Consider the following 16022-nt stretch of genomic DNA (forward strand, 5'->3'; position numbering starts at 1 on the left):
GAAGTATCAACCAGACAGCCATGCCAGCCCCTACACCTCCAACCTGCAAAATCTTTATCTTTATTTCGCCACTGCTATTTCCCATTTCATCTACTTTCAATGCATGTTGTTGTTGTTGGCACTCCGTCGCTTACGACGTCGAGTGTTCCAGTTGATCCAATCAACAGAACAGCCTGCTCATAAAATTAACGTGCAAGTGGCTGAGCACTCCACAGACACGTGTACCCTTAACGTAGTTCTCAGGGAGATTCAGCGTGACACAGAGTGTGACAAGGCTGACCCTTTGAATTACAGGCACAACAGAAACAGGAAGTAAGAGTGAGAGAAAGTTGTGGTCAAAGAGTACAGCAGGGTTCGCCACCATCCCCTGCCAGAGCCTCGTGGAGCTTTTAGGTGTTTTCGCTCAATAAACACTCACAACGCCCGGTCTGGGAATCGAAACCGCGATCCTATGACCGCGAGTCCGCTGCCCTAACCACTGGGCCATTGCGCCTCCACTTCAATGCATGTAATAATAAATAAATAGAAAATCCCATCAAAACTCATGCAAGGATAAGAAAACAGCTATGAAGCAGTCAGAGAGATTAAAACAAGACTGATGTATATCAAATAACCACAAAAATGTATTATCAGCAAAATACCAAACGTTGGCTCAAGGCCATAAATATGTAGTGGAGGGGTGTAGTTGATCAAATAGACCCAGCACTTGACTGGTGCTTACTTTATCGACCATGGAAGAATGAAAGGTAAACACAGAGGGGTTCAGAGTGACTTTAAAGAAATATAATTAAATGCTGTAAGGCATTTTGTTTGGATCTCTACAAACTCTCTCATTTACCACTATCCAAAATAGTGATAATATGTTATATTGGCCCAAGATGACACATTTGAAGGGGAGCAGTTTATTTGTTTGAATCAACTTCTGTGTAATAAATACCAGTATTTAATTCATTTGGCCTGGGAGGATGAAAGGTAAAGACAACCTTAATAAAATTTGAACTCAGAACAGTGTGGTACCAAGCTAAATAATATACATCTTTCCAGCTCAGTTCACTATTGTTAGTGATAATACCAATATACCAATAATATTAAAATACAAAACATATTTAATATTTTGTCCTCTCCCAATAAATTTGGTCAGTTTTTTTTTTTCTTTTTACAAATTGTGTTGTCCAGAATTTTTTAAAGTTTACTTTGAACTTGTAAGAATGGAATGGTCAGTTTTGGAAAGTCATCATCAAAAGCAGCATTGAGAACATCTGTGACATTCTGAGCAAGGATGAAGGACAGCTGGTTCTGAAAGTAAGAAATGAATAAAAATGTAGAAGTTGTGGTGGTAGATGCGATATTATGAATGGTGTTGATGGCATTAGTATGGTTTTGTTGCTGTTGTTGTTGTTGTTGTTGGTGGTGGTGGTGGTAACTGTGTTGCAGCTGAATAGTAACAGTAGTAGCTGGTAGGGTGGTCCTGCAGTGATGATGATGGTTTTAGAGTAGGACAAAAGGAATATTCTTGAAGTGATAGTCTTTATTACATCTCTTGATACACAAATATACAGCTTTTCTATTTTTACTTCCAATCAAATTCATGCTAATTGGTGACCATTACTAGCCCATCAATCAATGGGACTTTCCTTATAGTGCATCAAACTTATGATGATATTGTTAACATAAAATAGTTAAGTACTTTGTGTGGAAATGTTGAGATGTCATGCATGTACAGTATCATCATCTTTTAATGTCTGTTCTCCATGCTGATATAAGTTAGATAGTTGGACAGGAGTTGACCAGCTCAAGGGCTGCCTGGGCTCCATTTGTCTGTTTTGACATAGTCTCTAGGACTGGATGCCCTTCCTAATGCCAACCACTTTACAGAGTGTACTGGGTGCTTTTACATGGCACTGGCACTTTTATGTGGCACCAAATAGATTATGGTGGTGGTGATATCCTTAATGTTTAATGAGAGTGTCTAATGTTTAATGAGAGTGTCTAATGTTTAATGAAAGTGGTCACATGGGATGAGCAGATATAGGAGCATGATATCTTTAGACTGGAAGAAAGTATAGCAGCTATGACACTTGCAGGCACTCACAATCTGGTGATGTTTGATGTGGTTGATAGTCAGAAGCTTTGTAAGTCAATAACTTCAGGAAAAATATGAGTGGGGGAAGATATTACAGAAGGTTGCCATTCTGTTTGGGAAGAAAGGCTCACAGATAGTGGTTAGTGGTGCGTCAAAAAGAAGAGAGGAGCATGAAAGGCACAATATGAGTGATGAGAGAACATGGTTTTTGTTGCTACAAGTTAGGAAAGAAAGCAGGATTTATTGTGAGATAGATATAGACAGTAGGAATAGAATGAGAAAAAAGTGGTTTAATAAGTGAAGCTAAGGATAGGGAAGAGAGGATGATAAAGGACTGAGATATCTGGCACCTTGCTGTACTCAAGAAGACCTCTCTTCCACAACAGAAGTGTTAATTCCACTCCCGCTGATGAAGAGGATTGACCTGCAAGAGCCCTACACTGGTGTTACATAAAAAGCACTCATGTCAGCACTATGCACCATGTAAAAGCACTTGTGCTCTTACATGGTACTGATGCCACATTAAAAGCACCCAGCGCACACTGTAAAGTGGTTGGCATTAGGAATGGGAAATAAGCTGTAGAAATGAAGCCAATTCAGAAACTGGTGCAGCTCACCTGCTTTCCAGCTCTGGTCAAAACATCCAACCTATACTGGCATGGAAAACAGACAGGATGAAGATGATGATGATGAATGAACACTTAAACAAGAGACATAATATAACAGAAGCACCCACTCTAGTGAGCCTCTGCTCACAACTTACTTTTACATTTACCGGGATCTCATGTAAGTCTTTCTCATTTTTCTTAGGCATAATTATCCGTCGTATTCCTGCTCGATGGGCAGCCAAGACTTTCTCTTTGATGCCACCAACCTGAAATGCAACAAGGAGAGATTAGAGGTATCATGGTAAATAATCTGAGAGCAACATATGCTAGATAATCTTCAACCAGAGAAACAGCATTGAAGTCTCACTTAAATTGGATAATGTAGTCTCTGGTATACAAAAGATGGGATGGTCATGGTTAGAAAACTTTTGATCAAGACTCTGCTCCATCAGAGCTGACCTTGGGCTAAAACAACAAGGTTACATACTACACAGTGATTCAACTACCAATGTAAAGTACTTGTTTCATAATAAGAAGCTATTACAAAATAAAAATATTTGGCCAGTACTAGTCTTTAATAACTATCTCACATCTTTTTTCTACCTGCTGCTTCATCAGAAATGGAGAAATTATGTTTAGAAATTCCAAAAGTAATGGTGATAGGAAATTTATATTCTGGCAGGGTAAACCAAGTCATTAAAGTCAAGAATAATAAACATGTGGTTGGGAAGTAAACTTATCACACAGCCATTCCTGCACCTACATATATATATATATATATCACTATTATTGATCAGACTATCGTATAATGTTACTGCTGGTCAAAATGTGCTTCCTTGCACTGTTGTTACTTTCAAATAATGCCACCCTGCTGGCTAGGTGGGCAAGCCAACATTCCCCCTGGATGGAACACAGGGTTAGCCATTAACAGCTGAGTGAACTGGAGCAACAAGAAATGATGTGTTTTTCTCAAGAGGAAATCAAACCCATGATCTTGCAGTTGTAAGTACAACTGCCCTAAACACTAGGCCATGTGCCTTCATACATATATATATAGATAGATAGACTTATGAGCATATATACATACATATAAACACACACACAACTATTTTCTCTTTTACTTGTTTCAGTCATTTGACTGTGGCCATGCTGGAGCATCGCCTTTAGTCAAGCAAATCAACCCCAGGACTTATTCTTTGGATGCCTAGTACTTATTCTATCGGTCTCTTTTGCCGAACCGCTAAGTTACAGGGACGTAAACACACAAGCATCGGTTGTCAAGCGATGTTGGGGGGGACATATATACGATAGGCTTTCAGTTTCCATCTACCAAATCCATTCACAAGGCTTTGGTCGGCCCGAGGCTATAGTAGAAGACACTTGCCCAAGGTACCACGCAGTGGGACTGAACCCGGAACCATGTAGTTGGTAAGCAAGCTACTTACATCATCATTTCCTTTATTATTTTTACATATTTTTGAAGCTGGCATGAGTTGGATAGGTTGGCATTAGCAAGGGCACTGGATGCAGAATACTGCTTCAAGAAGTCACATTTATTAAAAAAAAAAAAAGACAAAGGAAAAACGATGACGATGATGAATGGAATTGACGCAAATGATGTTGGATATTTTTTCCCCTTTTTTTTGTAATTTTGAAGATGGCTGATTGAGTCAGACAAGGTAAAAACTAACTTTGTTATTTTTGCAATAACAACACTGATTTATTTATAAGAAGGAAAACAAAAACAACAAAAGACAAAAAAAATATATAGATATCGTTTCCATTTCACAGCTGAGCGATTAGTATTTGCCAAATTCATCCATCTGTAGAAATCTGATCCAAAACAATCTATGCCACCAATGTTACTGAATCATCTGTTAACATTTACATGAAATAACAAGCATAAAATGATTTGTGTGTGTGTGTGTGCGTGCGTGCGTGCGTACGTATGCATAACAATGTCTTTTTCTAAAGTAGTTCTTTTTTTTTCTCATAAATTTTAATTCGGCAGTAAATGTATTATCACGTTATAATAAAAACAAAAAGCCGTCTCACCGGCAGCACGAGGCCTCTCAGAGTTATCTCCCCTGTCATAGCTGTATCAGAACGAACAGCATGCCCACTGAACAAAGACACCAAGACGCAGACTACGGTAACTCCAGCAGAGGGTCCATCTTTACCAACAGCTCCAGCCGGGAAATGAATGTGTAAATCTATGTTTTTCCGATCCACAGAGAAAGTTTCCAAACCAAGCTACAATAAAGCATAAAATAATGCATCAACATTCAATATATGTGTGTTTAGAGTTAACTGTCAGAAAAAAAGAGGATTCAATACCATGGTAAAGTTTAGTAATATATTTATTTTGGTTAAGTCAGTCTCTTCTAAGCTGAGTTTCACCTATAGATACACAGGATCTTCAGGTGAAACTCAGAGTAGCATGAGATTGACTTGCCCCAAATAATGGGAAAGAAAATTATATTATATATATTGGGTCATCCCATAAATAGTGAGATATTTTCAGTTGCATGAACTAAAAGTCAGAGGAGAACAGGATAAACTACCTGCATCAACTTGCTGCAAAAGTAGCTAATAATTTACCTTGTACTTATTCTTAGAGCGAGTTTTGAAGAGTGCAGTTCGATTTTAACAGTTATTTTTTCCAAGCTTTAATGGAAGTGACAAAGGAGCATATTTGGCATATTTTGCTTTATGTGTTCAATAAAGGCAACAACACAACAGAAAGTGCGAGGAACATTAATGCAGCATCTGGGGATCAGACAATAAGCATAAGCCAGTGTCAACAGAAGATCCAGAAATTTCGAAGCCGGAAACTACAGCCTAGAAGACAAGCCTCATCCTGGAAGATCTGTAGAGCTTGACAAGGATGTCCTGCAAACCCTGGTGGAACAAAATCTCATCGTAACTGTTGAGGAACTAGCAGAGAAGCTTAGATTTGGTCATTCAACCATTCATCGATACCTGTGAGCCATCAAAAAAGTCAGCAAATTGGGTCAATGGTTTCCTCACAAACTTTCCATGTCTAATCACATGCAAGGAGTGAATGTGTGCTCTTTTTTGTTGTCACATCTCACAAATTAACCTTTTTTGGACCAAATAGTGACTGGAGATGAGAAATAGGTTCTCAAAAAAAATCTCAAGTGCCTAAAACAGTGGGTAGGGAAAAGAGAAACACCAGGCTAAAGAAGGTCTTTACCCACATAAGGTGTTGTTATCTGTTTGATAGGATATGAAAGGTTTAGTCCACTTTGAACTTTTAAACCCAAACCAAATGATAACAAAGATCTACTGTGAGCAGCTTGAGCGGCTTAAGTCAGCACTAGAAAAAAAATAACTATCTTTAGTTTCAAGACAAAAGATGTTTTTCCATCAGGATATTGCTCAGCCACATACAGCAAGGATCACATTCCAAAGGCTGGAGCAGTTTGAATGGGAAACGATGCCCCACCCACCATATTTGCCAGACATTGCCCCATCTGATTATCATTTATTATGCAGTCTTCAAAATCATTTGGATGGAAAAAATATGAATTTTGTAGACAAGGTCAGAACAGTACTGGAGGAGCATTTTTCATCATGGACAAGTGAATTTTGGAAGAAGGGCCTTGCAAGTCTACTAGATAGATGAAAGAGCATTGTAGAAAACGAAGGAGAGTATATTTTAGATTTAAAAAGAACTTTATCTTAATTTTGAAAAATAAAAGAAGTATAAAAAAACCACATTATTTATGGGATGACCCAATATATATATACATATACATACATACATACAAAGTGCAATTACCATGTGGAAAACACTAGCCATTCAAAAATACACAAAAACTGTTAGGTTCACTTAAGAATTTATCATTAAATGCAAATTTTTTGTAGCCCTGACTGCAACCTTGTCTTTGACACAGTTCCATATGGCCTCAGATCAAACCATTTGCCTGACAAGTACATTTATCTATCTATATACATATATATAGTATAATTCAGGTAAAAACCTTGTAACATGCATTTAAGAGCTCTTATATTGTTATTTGGTTACATGTTATCCTACTGTAGGGTACATCCTGGGGCTGCATGCACATGCGAAACTCCCCAACTCCTCTTTGCACAAGATTAATACAAAAATAACATAACACAAGGATGAAGGATATCAGGCTTTAAAAGTAGATCACAGTATTTGTTTCTGCATTGCACACCAGCTTTAAGTCACTGAGTTTATATCTATATACCATTATAGACAGTCATTCTTTATAATTACTATATCGCTGAATACTTTTGAGCAACAGTTGTGTCTGGACACTTCATCGGGTGGAAGACAATCAATTCTTGTTGGATTTTACTGAATATTGAGTATTCAACTATAGAGTAATTATAAAGAATGACCTTCTATAATGGTGCATGAATATAAACTCAGTAACTCAAAAAGTTGGTGTGGTGCAGAAACAAATGTGATCTATTAAAGCCTGATATCCTCCATCTTTGTGTTATATTATTCTTGTGTGTGTGTGTGTGTGTGTGTGTGTATATATATATATATACACACACACTTATATTTTAAGATAGAGTGTTAAACAATTCTTCAATAGCTTGTATTAGCGCCCATGTGTATCTACCACTTTCGCCCTCCACAAAAAATTCCAAATTTTATTTAATCTGCTTTGAGGGAAGGACTGTTTTAACGAAGTCATGTTTTGTCTTTACCTTCAAAACGCAAAGTAGATAAAACAGGGGACAACTGATGAAAGGAATGTTCTTTATGTTGCATGTCTTGTTTCTCTGTTTGTTGCTTTTTTCGTTGTTCGAAAAGAAGTTCGTTTTCTATGTTTTTGTTTTTTATATTCTCATTTCTCATTCTGTCCACATTTTTCTAATGTCCTGTACCCATATATGCATGTATATATACATATATATGTAGGTATGTACATATGTATGTATATATGCATATATTTACATATCATTTATATTATATTATATTATAATATATATATATATATATATATATATATATATATATATATATATATATATATATATATTCAGTATGGTTTGTTTTCTTTTTAGTTTAGTGTTGACTGTTTTTTAAAAAAATTATTAATCGAAACATACTGACATCTCTCTCAACTTCTGGTATTTCCAGAGTTCAGCTCAATAAAGTCTTTATTGTCAACTCATCTTAACAGAAACAGCAGCAAAATCTCTCTTAAATAACACCCTACCAACTTAATTAAAGAAAGGACTCATCAAGTGATGTGATCTTATATACCACTAAAAACAACAGGTGGTCACAGTAGGGATCCATTCAATCAATGGCCTGAAGCTAAACAATTTCCAGAGTTAAATAACTTTGGGCATTCTGTACAACAATCTAGCCAACATTGAGTACAAGAGCATTATGGTTTTATATGACACAGTCCCTAATAACATGTTCTGTAAGTATTAAGTAAGTTGTATAACACCAACACTCAATTTGACTTATTTTGACCATTCAAAATGTAAATTTCTGCAAAAAGAAAGAGATACTATCATCCTTCTGAATCATGTACAAATCTTTTGAACTGGTCAATTAATTCATTATAGAAATTGATGAATGATCATATCATTGATGAAATGATTGCAAAGATCAGGAAAGTGGGTACTGTTTTTATTGATCTGAGCTATTTATAGTGATAAGCAGATATTTATTTCATGATCAGAGTTTACAGTGAGTACTTTAACTGGTACTAGTATATGTGTACTACATGATTTCAGTGTGTTTTGCCAGTATCAGCCCTGAGTGAGTAATCTTGACATGTGCTAGCTTATCTTCAGTCAGGTGTTACTTGTACTTTCTGTCAAAAGTTTATTTTACTGCACCACACACTTGGGATGGACCACATAATCTATGAAATCCTGGGTCGCATAATTTCTGACTGAAAGTCTTGTTAATGAAAGTGGTCCTTGATTAGATAAACTTTCAATATCATAAGGGCAATATCAAATAAAAGGTATGAGAAGTTTTCCAGTCATAGTTATATAGGTACTTGTTACCTTCCAGCTTACAGCTCAATTAAGAAACCTCATTAGTGATTCAAAACTGATTTTCTCTTCCATACTATTGATTCTTTTCTTTGTCTTTCCTCTCTAATTTCTACATAGTATTTGAAATCATAGCAAACGAACATACATTAGGTACACTGTTCATAGTTGGTCATGTCAATGACTAATCTGATATGTTTTCAAATGATGTATGTGTTTGTGTGGATGTACAGAGAGAGAGAGAGAGAGAGAGAGAGAGAGAGAGAGAGAGAGAGAGAGAGAGAGAGGGAGAGAGAGAGGGAGAGAGAGAGAGAGAGAGAGAGAGAGAGAGGGAGGGAGAGAGAGAGAGAGAAAGAGACCAGTCTTATAAACTAATCACAAATACTAATACCCCTATGAAATCTTCATTATAAACTAAACACAGATTTTATTTTACACAGTGGTTATTTGTATCTATTCTTTTAAAGATGCACTAACATTTGTATATCTTGTAGCAGAAGCAGATAAATTGGTGGTTAATACTAATTTCTCACATTGGCACATAACCACAAATTTGTAGAAAGTAAATATATACTTTATTGGTCCTGGAGGATTAAAAAGCAAAAATGGTTTAGAAGAGAGAACACAATTTCAAAAAACTACTCCTTTCCACATAACTATTATGTGGTTTATAAAAAGTTACAACCTCAAGATACAGTATGAGACTAGAAAACAAATTGATTTTCTTAACCCCTGTATTGATAATGATTACCTTTTTAGCATGACTCCTCACCCAGTTAAGGGCCAGTGTGGCTGACTCCTTCATTATATCACCAAGCTGTCCAGTCAAAGTGAGCTGACCTTCTCCAGCCATACTTAGAGCTTCTACAAACATAATTTGCCCTCCATTCTCAGTCCAGGCCAGACCAACAGCTACTCCAGGTTGGGCCAAACGCTCAGACATTTCATTGTAATACATGGGTGGCTACAAATAAAATCAACTGTCATTAATTTTCAATTCCTAAAAAACACAAAATATAAAATAAACAATTTCAATTCCCAAGTCTTCTCTACAAACTATTTCCTTGTCTGATGGAGTGATGACAGTAAAACCAATATAATACAAAATTCCAGCCATCACACAAGTCTCTTCTTTCTTCCAGGATATCCATTTCCTTTACTCACCACTAATCAGGACCATACTTGCCCTAGCTTTATCCCTATGCCTCAATTTCATAGCAATACTGTTGTCTATAACTAAAATCAATCTACCAATCACTTTCTTCCAAAGAAACACATTAACTCAACTTTTAGATGTCCTCCTTAACTTTATACAATCTTCACTCCTATTGAGACACATAACTTTTCTCCACACTCATGTCTTGTCAAACTATTTATTAGCTATTAAGCATATTACCTGTACTAAAATCATTACATCATCCAATTACTCAGTCTCTACTTAATCCATGAGAGAATAACAGTTTATGTTGGTATAAGGCCAAATATTTCAGCAATCAGTAATGACAATTGATTAGCCACTAGCATATGTTTAACAAACTCAGTAGGGTTTGAACTCAGAATGTAGTGCAATATATTCGAATGCTGTAAAGCATTTAGTTCAGAATCTACCAATACCACAATCCACATGATGAAGATGATAATGATAGTGGTGCGTAAGAAGATGGGGCATAAGAAGAGGAGGATTTGAGATGTTTTTCAAGAAAGAAATATATGGCTTTGTGGTTAAGAAGTTTATTTTGCAACCACACGATTTCAGATTCACTCCCATTGCATAACACCTTGGGTCAAATGTCTTTAACTATAGCTTTGGGTTAATCAAAACCCTGCATGTAAAATGAGATAAATGAAAATTATGCAGAAGCCTGTTGAAGGGATTGTTCTTGTTTTTAGGCATTAGACTTAATCTGCTAACTCAACACTACCAACTGACCTTTAGATGCCTTTAATAGAGTACAATCTACTGAAAGCATTCAGGGCATATCTCTGGTACAAGAATAACTCCCCCTAATCTTAGTGACCCTGAAAAGAATCATAGACATTGCTCTATCGCCTCTCCTAAGACATGTAAAAGAGAAAAAAACATGAGACCAATGCTGAATTGTAATAGAAATTGAATTCAGGATTACAGTACCCAATTAAAGACCATACAACAGTCACTACTGCAGAATCCTATCATCATCATCATCATTTAACGTCCGCTTTCCATGCTAGCATGGGTTGGACGATTTGACTGAGGACTGGTGAAACCGGATGGCAACACCAGGCTCCAGTCTGATTTGGCAGAGTTTCTACAGCTGGATGCCCTTCCTAACGCCAACCACTCAGAGAGTGTAGTGGGTGCTTTTACGTGTCACCCGCACGAAAACGGCCACGCTCGAAATGGTGTCTTTTATGTGCCACCCGCACAAGCCAGTCCAGGGGCACTGGCAACGATCTCGCTCGAAAATCCTACAGGAGCCAGTCAGGCGGTACTGGCAACGGCCACGCTCAAAATGGTGCATCTCATGTGCCACCCGCACAAGAACCAGTCCAGGGGCACTGGCAACGATCTTACTTGGCTTGCCGGGTCTTCTCACGCACAGCCCATTTCCAAAGGTCTCGGTCCGTAGTCATCGCCTCGGTGAGGCCCAATGTACGAAGGTCTTGCCTCACCACCTCAGCCCAGGTCTTCCTGGGCCTACCTCTTCCACGGGTTCCCTCAACTGTTAGGGTGTGGCACTTTTTCACGCAGCTATCCTCCTCCATTCTCACCACATGTCCATACCAGCGCAATCGTCTCTCTTGCACGCCACAACTGATGCTTCTAATGTTCAGCTTTTCTCTCAAGATACTTACACTCTGACGGGTATTCACATTGACATTACACATCCAACGGAGCATACTGGCTTCATTCCTTGCGAGCTTACGTATGTCCTCAGCAGTTACAGCCCATGTTTCACTGCCATGTAGCATGGTTGTTCGTACGCATGCGTCATACAGTCTGCCTTTTACTCTGAGTGAGAGTCCCTTTGTCGCCAGCAGGGGTAAGAGCTCTCTAAACTTTGCCCAGGCTATTCTTATTCTAGCAGCTACACTTTCAGCGCACCCACCCCCACTACTAACTTGGTCGCCCAGATAGCGGAAGCTATCGACTACCTCTAGTTTTTCACCCTGGAATGAGATAGAAGTTGTTTCCTGTTTGTTTGCAGTCTTTATTGCACCTGAACATCTGCCACAAACAAAAACTAACTTGCTAGTTAACCTGCCTTTGATGTTGCTGCACCTCTTATGTGTCCATAGCTTGCACCGGGTACATCTTATAGAGTTACTACCTACTCCTTTTCTACATACTGAGCAGGGCCATCTACCTGAAGGGGTTTGTGTTTTATCTACCTTCCTACTTATTAGGATTTTGGTTTTAGCTAGGTTGACTCTAAGGCCCTTCAATTCTAGACCTTGCTTCCACACCTGAAACTTCTCCTCTAGTTCTGATAGTGACTCCGCAATTAGGGCAAGGTCATCAGCATAGAGGAGCTCCCAGGGGCAACCTGTCTTGAACTCCTCTGTGATTGCCTGGAGGACTATGGTAAATAATAGGGGGCTGAGGACGGAACCTTGGTGGACCCCTACCTCTACCCGGAATTCATTGCTGTACTCATTTCCAACCCTCACCTTACTGGCCGCATCTCTGTACATGGCTCGCACAGCTCTCACTAGCCATTCTTCTATCCCAAGTTTCCTCATTGACCACCAGATAAGGGATCGGGGGACCCTGTCAAAGGCTTTCTCCATGTCAACGAAAGCCAGGTACAGAGGTTTATCCTTGGCTAGGTATTTCTCTTGCAACTGTCTCACTAGAAATAAGGCATCAGTAGTGCTTTTACCTGGCACGAACCCAAACTGCATCTCATCTAAATTGATTCGCTCCCTAATTAGTTGGGCTATGACCCTCTCTGTAACTTTCATAACCTGATCTAACAGCTTGATGCCTCTGTAATTATTTGTATCTAAAGCGTCCCCTTTACCTTTGTAGCAGTTGACTATGATGCTGCTACACCAGTCATAGGGTATGACTCCTTCGTGTATCACCTGGTTCGTAATACGGGTGACTAGGCTATAGCCAACACTGCCAGATATTTTGAGCATCTCTGCAGTGATTCCTGATGGGCCGGGGGCTTTCCCGGTCTTCATACTCTTAATTGCTTTATCTACCCTGGTACTATCAACTCGGATAGCTGGTCCCTCTATTGGGTCGACATAAGGCAGGCTCTCTTTCTCCCATTCATTCTCTTTATTAAGCAATCTATCGTAGTGGCATCTCCAGACCTCTTTCTTTGCATCCTCATTTAATGCAAGCGTACCATCATCCATGCGAACACATTTCTCTCCTACAACATCACTATTCTCTCTCCTACACTGTCTTGCAACCCGAAATACCTCGAGTCTTTGGTCCTCACGGCGCAGAACATTGGCAAATCTTTCCTTATCTGCTTCCCCTCTGGCTAAATAAACCTGTCGCCTAGCCTCCCTTCTGGCACATTGGTACAATTCCCTGCTACCACCGTTCTTCCAGTCCTTCCAAGCTTGTTTCTTTTGTCTAATAGCCCTGTCTACCTCCTTGTTCCACCACCACGTTACTCTGGGTTGGGAGGGGACCTTACACCACCCACAAATCTGGTCGGTGGCTTTCAACAGGTTGTCCCGCAGAAATCTCCAATTGTCTTCCACGTTGTATGATGCTATATCCCCTTCTATTTCGTTAAATGCTTCAAGTAACTTGTCTCTAAGTCTCTGTCCGTTTGCAGGGTCTTTAAGCTTCCACACCCTTCTTCTCCAAGCCTGTCTAATTCTGGGCACCCATTTTGCCTTGATCCCAAAGTCGCTAACTACTAATCTATGTTGTGGGGTACATTCTTCGCCAGGGTAGGTTTTGGCATTTATAAGCCGCCCTCTTTCCCTATTTCTGGCGAGGATGTAGTCGATTTGGCTAGAGTGTCTGCCGGAGCGGTAGGTGACTAGGTGACTGGCAGGTTTCCTGAAGTTGGTATTGCAGACCATAAGATTGGTTGCATCACAGAACTCCAGCAGTCTGGTTCCCTCCTCGTTGCGGGAACCGAAGCCATAGCCTCCATGTATGCCATGGAAGCCCCCAGCACGACGTCCGACATGACCGTTGAAGTCTCCAGCCACAAAGAGAAGGTCCCTGTCACTCGTCGACGAGGTAGTTTGCAAGAGGGTGTCATAGAATTGGTCTTTCAGACCATCTGGTAGCCCAGGTTGAGGTGCATAGGCTGAGATGACAGTAGCTAATCTATGATGAAGCACTAGTCTGATCTTAAGTACTCTGTCACTTACTCTAACGACCTCGATTACCTTATCCACCCATTTCTCCGCTAGAAGTATTCCTACGCCCCCGACCCCGTCAGTGTTCCCTGCCCAGAAAATCTTGTACCTGTGTTCTTTGCCTGTGAGGAACCTTGCAGAACCTCCTCTCCATCTTACTTCCTGGATGCAGCACATATCTACGCATCTCCGTTCAAGCATCTCAACAATTTCACCAGATCTACCTTTCAGCGTGCCGACGTTGAGAGTGCCAATCCTAACAGTATGGGTGTTGGGGGTGTGGGCCTGTAGCCTGGGAAGAGGAAAAGCAGTGTCGTGTACCTGAAAAACTTTAATCTGCTGAGTATTAACTGGGTTCTCTTTTTGTTTTGTTTTTTTTTTGCATAAGCATAACATCTTTCAGGAAAAAAACAGAGTAGGAGGTTGCAATGTCCAAGTCTTTTCTTGGAGTATTAGTGACATGAGTGATGTCATTTAAAAGTGGGAATGAAACTGGATTACAGATGTAGTTTTTAAAGATACTGCATCACCTTATCGTATAATAACATGGGTGTACATGTACACACATGGACAGACACAGTAATATAGTAAGTAACATGATGACAGGGAATCAAAACAAAGATGCAGGCATAATTCATCAAGAAATTTTGGCCAAACATCATGAAGAGTGGTTATAGTAATATCGATTTCAGATTTTGGCACACGGCCAGCAAGTTCAGAGGATGGGTTAAATCGATTAATTTCACCCCAAGATTCAATTGGTGCTTTTTTATCGACCCTGAAAGGATGAAAGGCAAAGTCGACTTTGAAGTCAGAACATAAAGATGAACAACATACTGCTAAGCATTTTGCACAGTGTGCTAACGAATCAACCAGCTCACTGCCTTAATGATAATGGAATGGTTGTGATGAAGATAACAGAAGTAGTGGTGATAGTAGTAGTAGTGGTAATGGTGGTGGTTTATGAGATTTGACTGAGAGAAAGAACCAAACGTCTTACTCCAAGTATATCCTCTAGGGCAGTTTCATCAATAACAATAGGCGTGTCAGGAGGGTGAGCCATGGGAGATAACTCAGTGACAGCAGTCTCCAAGTTGTCACCGATAGAACTAACGTCTGTTGTGCCTGCAGTTGTAGTTTTCACATTCTCTTCCTCTGCATCTGTTGTGCTGGTTGGTTTTGAATCGTCTTCTTGCTTCAATGGTAGACTGGGTGAATAAGTTTCAGCCACCTGAACAGCCACAGCACGGCACACGGCTGCAATTGTTCGTTCCAGATTTCTCACTCCTGCCTCTCGGGTGTACTGTGAAACTAGAAAAAGAAAAAAGACATTATATTACATATTTTTTTATAAGCTAGTCCAGAGAACGAAGAGAATGAAATGCTATGATTTTTGCTGTTCCTCTCAGATCAAGAGTGAATCCTTTTTTCTTTTTCTTTCTTTTAGCTATTTAGTCATTTAGATGCCAAACTACAAGGTCATGAAGACGTAAACAAACCAACAATGATTAAGGGTGGTTGGGCACAAACACATATACACACATACATACAGGATGTTCAGACTAAATTTGATGATTTTTTGGTCTCCCTTATTCAGGTACAGCTTGATGTACTGTTGAACAATCAATGGTATTGCAGAGCATAAAGTTGTAGTTCAGAAAAAGTGAGCTAACATGGAGGACTGGAAGCCATTTGAATATTGGTTTCAAATTTTAGCACAAGGCCAGCAATTTGAGGGAAGGGTATAAGTTGATTACATTACCTCAGTGCTCAACTGATACTTATTTTATCGATCCCAAAAGGATGAAAGGCAAAGACGACCTTAGCGAAATTTGAACTCAGAACATAAAGACAAATGAAATGCTGCTAAGCATTTTGCCCAATGCAGTAACAATTCTGCCAGCTCACCATCTTAAGCCATCTGAATACTGGAAAAGGGTCACCTGTATCATGATGATTCACACCAAGTATCAAAATGCTGC

At 39.3% G+C, this 16022-nt stretch overlaps 1 protein-coding gene across 2 annotated transcripts in view; it reads right to left on the reverse strand.

The window, feature by feature from the left end:
* Positions 1–601: 601 nt before the first annotated feature.
* The window catches only part of LOC106879277 (lon protease homolog 2, peroxisomal), a 38338-nt gene continuing 22917 nt past the window's right edge, over positions 602–16022 (reverse strand). For both annotated transcript variants that reach the window (XM_052968590.2, XM_052968595.2), the window contains exons 13-17: positions 15041–15351; positions 9470–9682; positions 4747–4944; positions 2847–2957; positions 602–1296 (exon numbers count right to left, since the gene is read on the reverse strand). In XM_052968590.2, coding sequence (XP_052824550.1) covers positions 1183–1296; positions 2847–2957; positions 4747–4944; positions 9470–9682; positions 15041–15351 — 947 coding nt within the window. In that variant the 3' untranslated portion in view covers positions 602–1182. The remainder of the gene's footprint in view (positions 1297–2846; positions 2958–4746; positions 4945–9469; positions 9683–15040; positions 15352–16022) is intronic.

The sequence above is a fragment of the Octopus bimaculoides genome, chromosome 1, assembly GCF_046866305.1.
Source record: "Octopus bimaculoides isolate indiv1 chromosome 1, ASM4686630v1, whole genome shotgun sequence".
Classification (NCBI taxonomy): domain Eukaryota; kingdom Metazoa; phylum Mollusca; class Cephalopoda; order Octopoda; family Octopodidae; genus Octopus; species Octopus bimaculoides.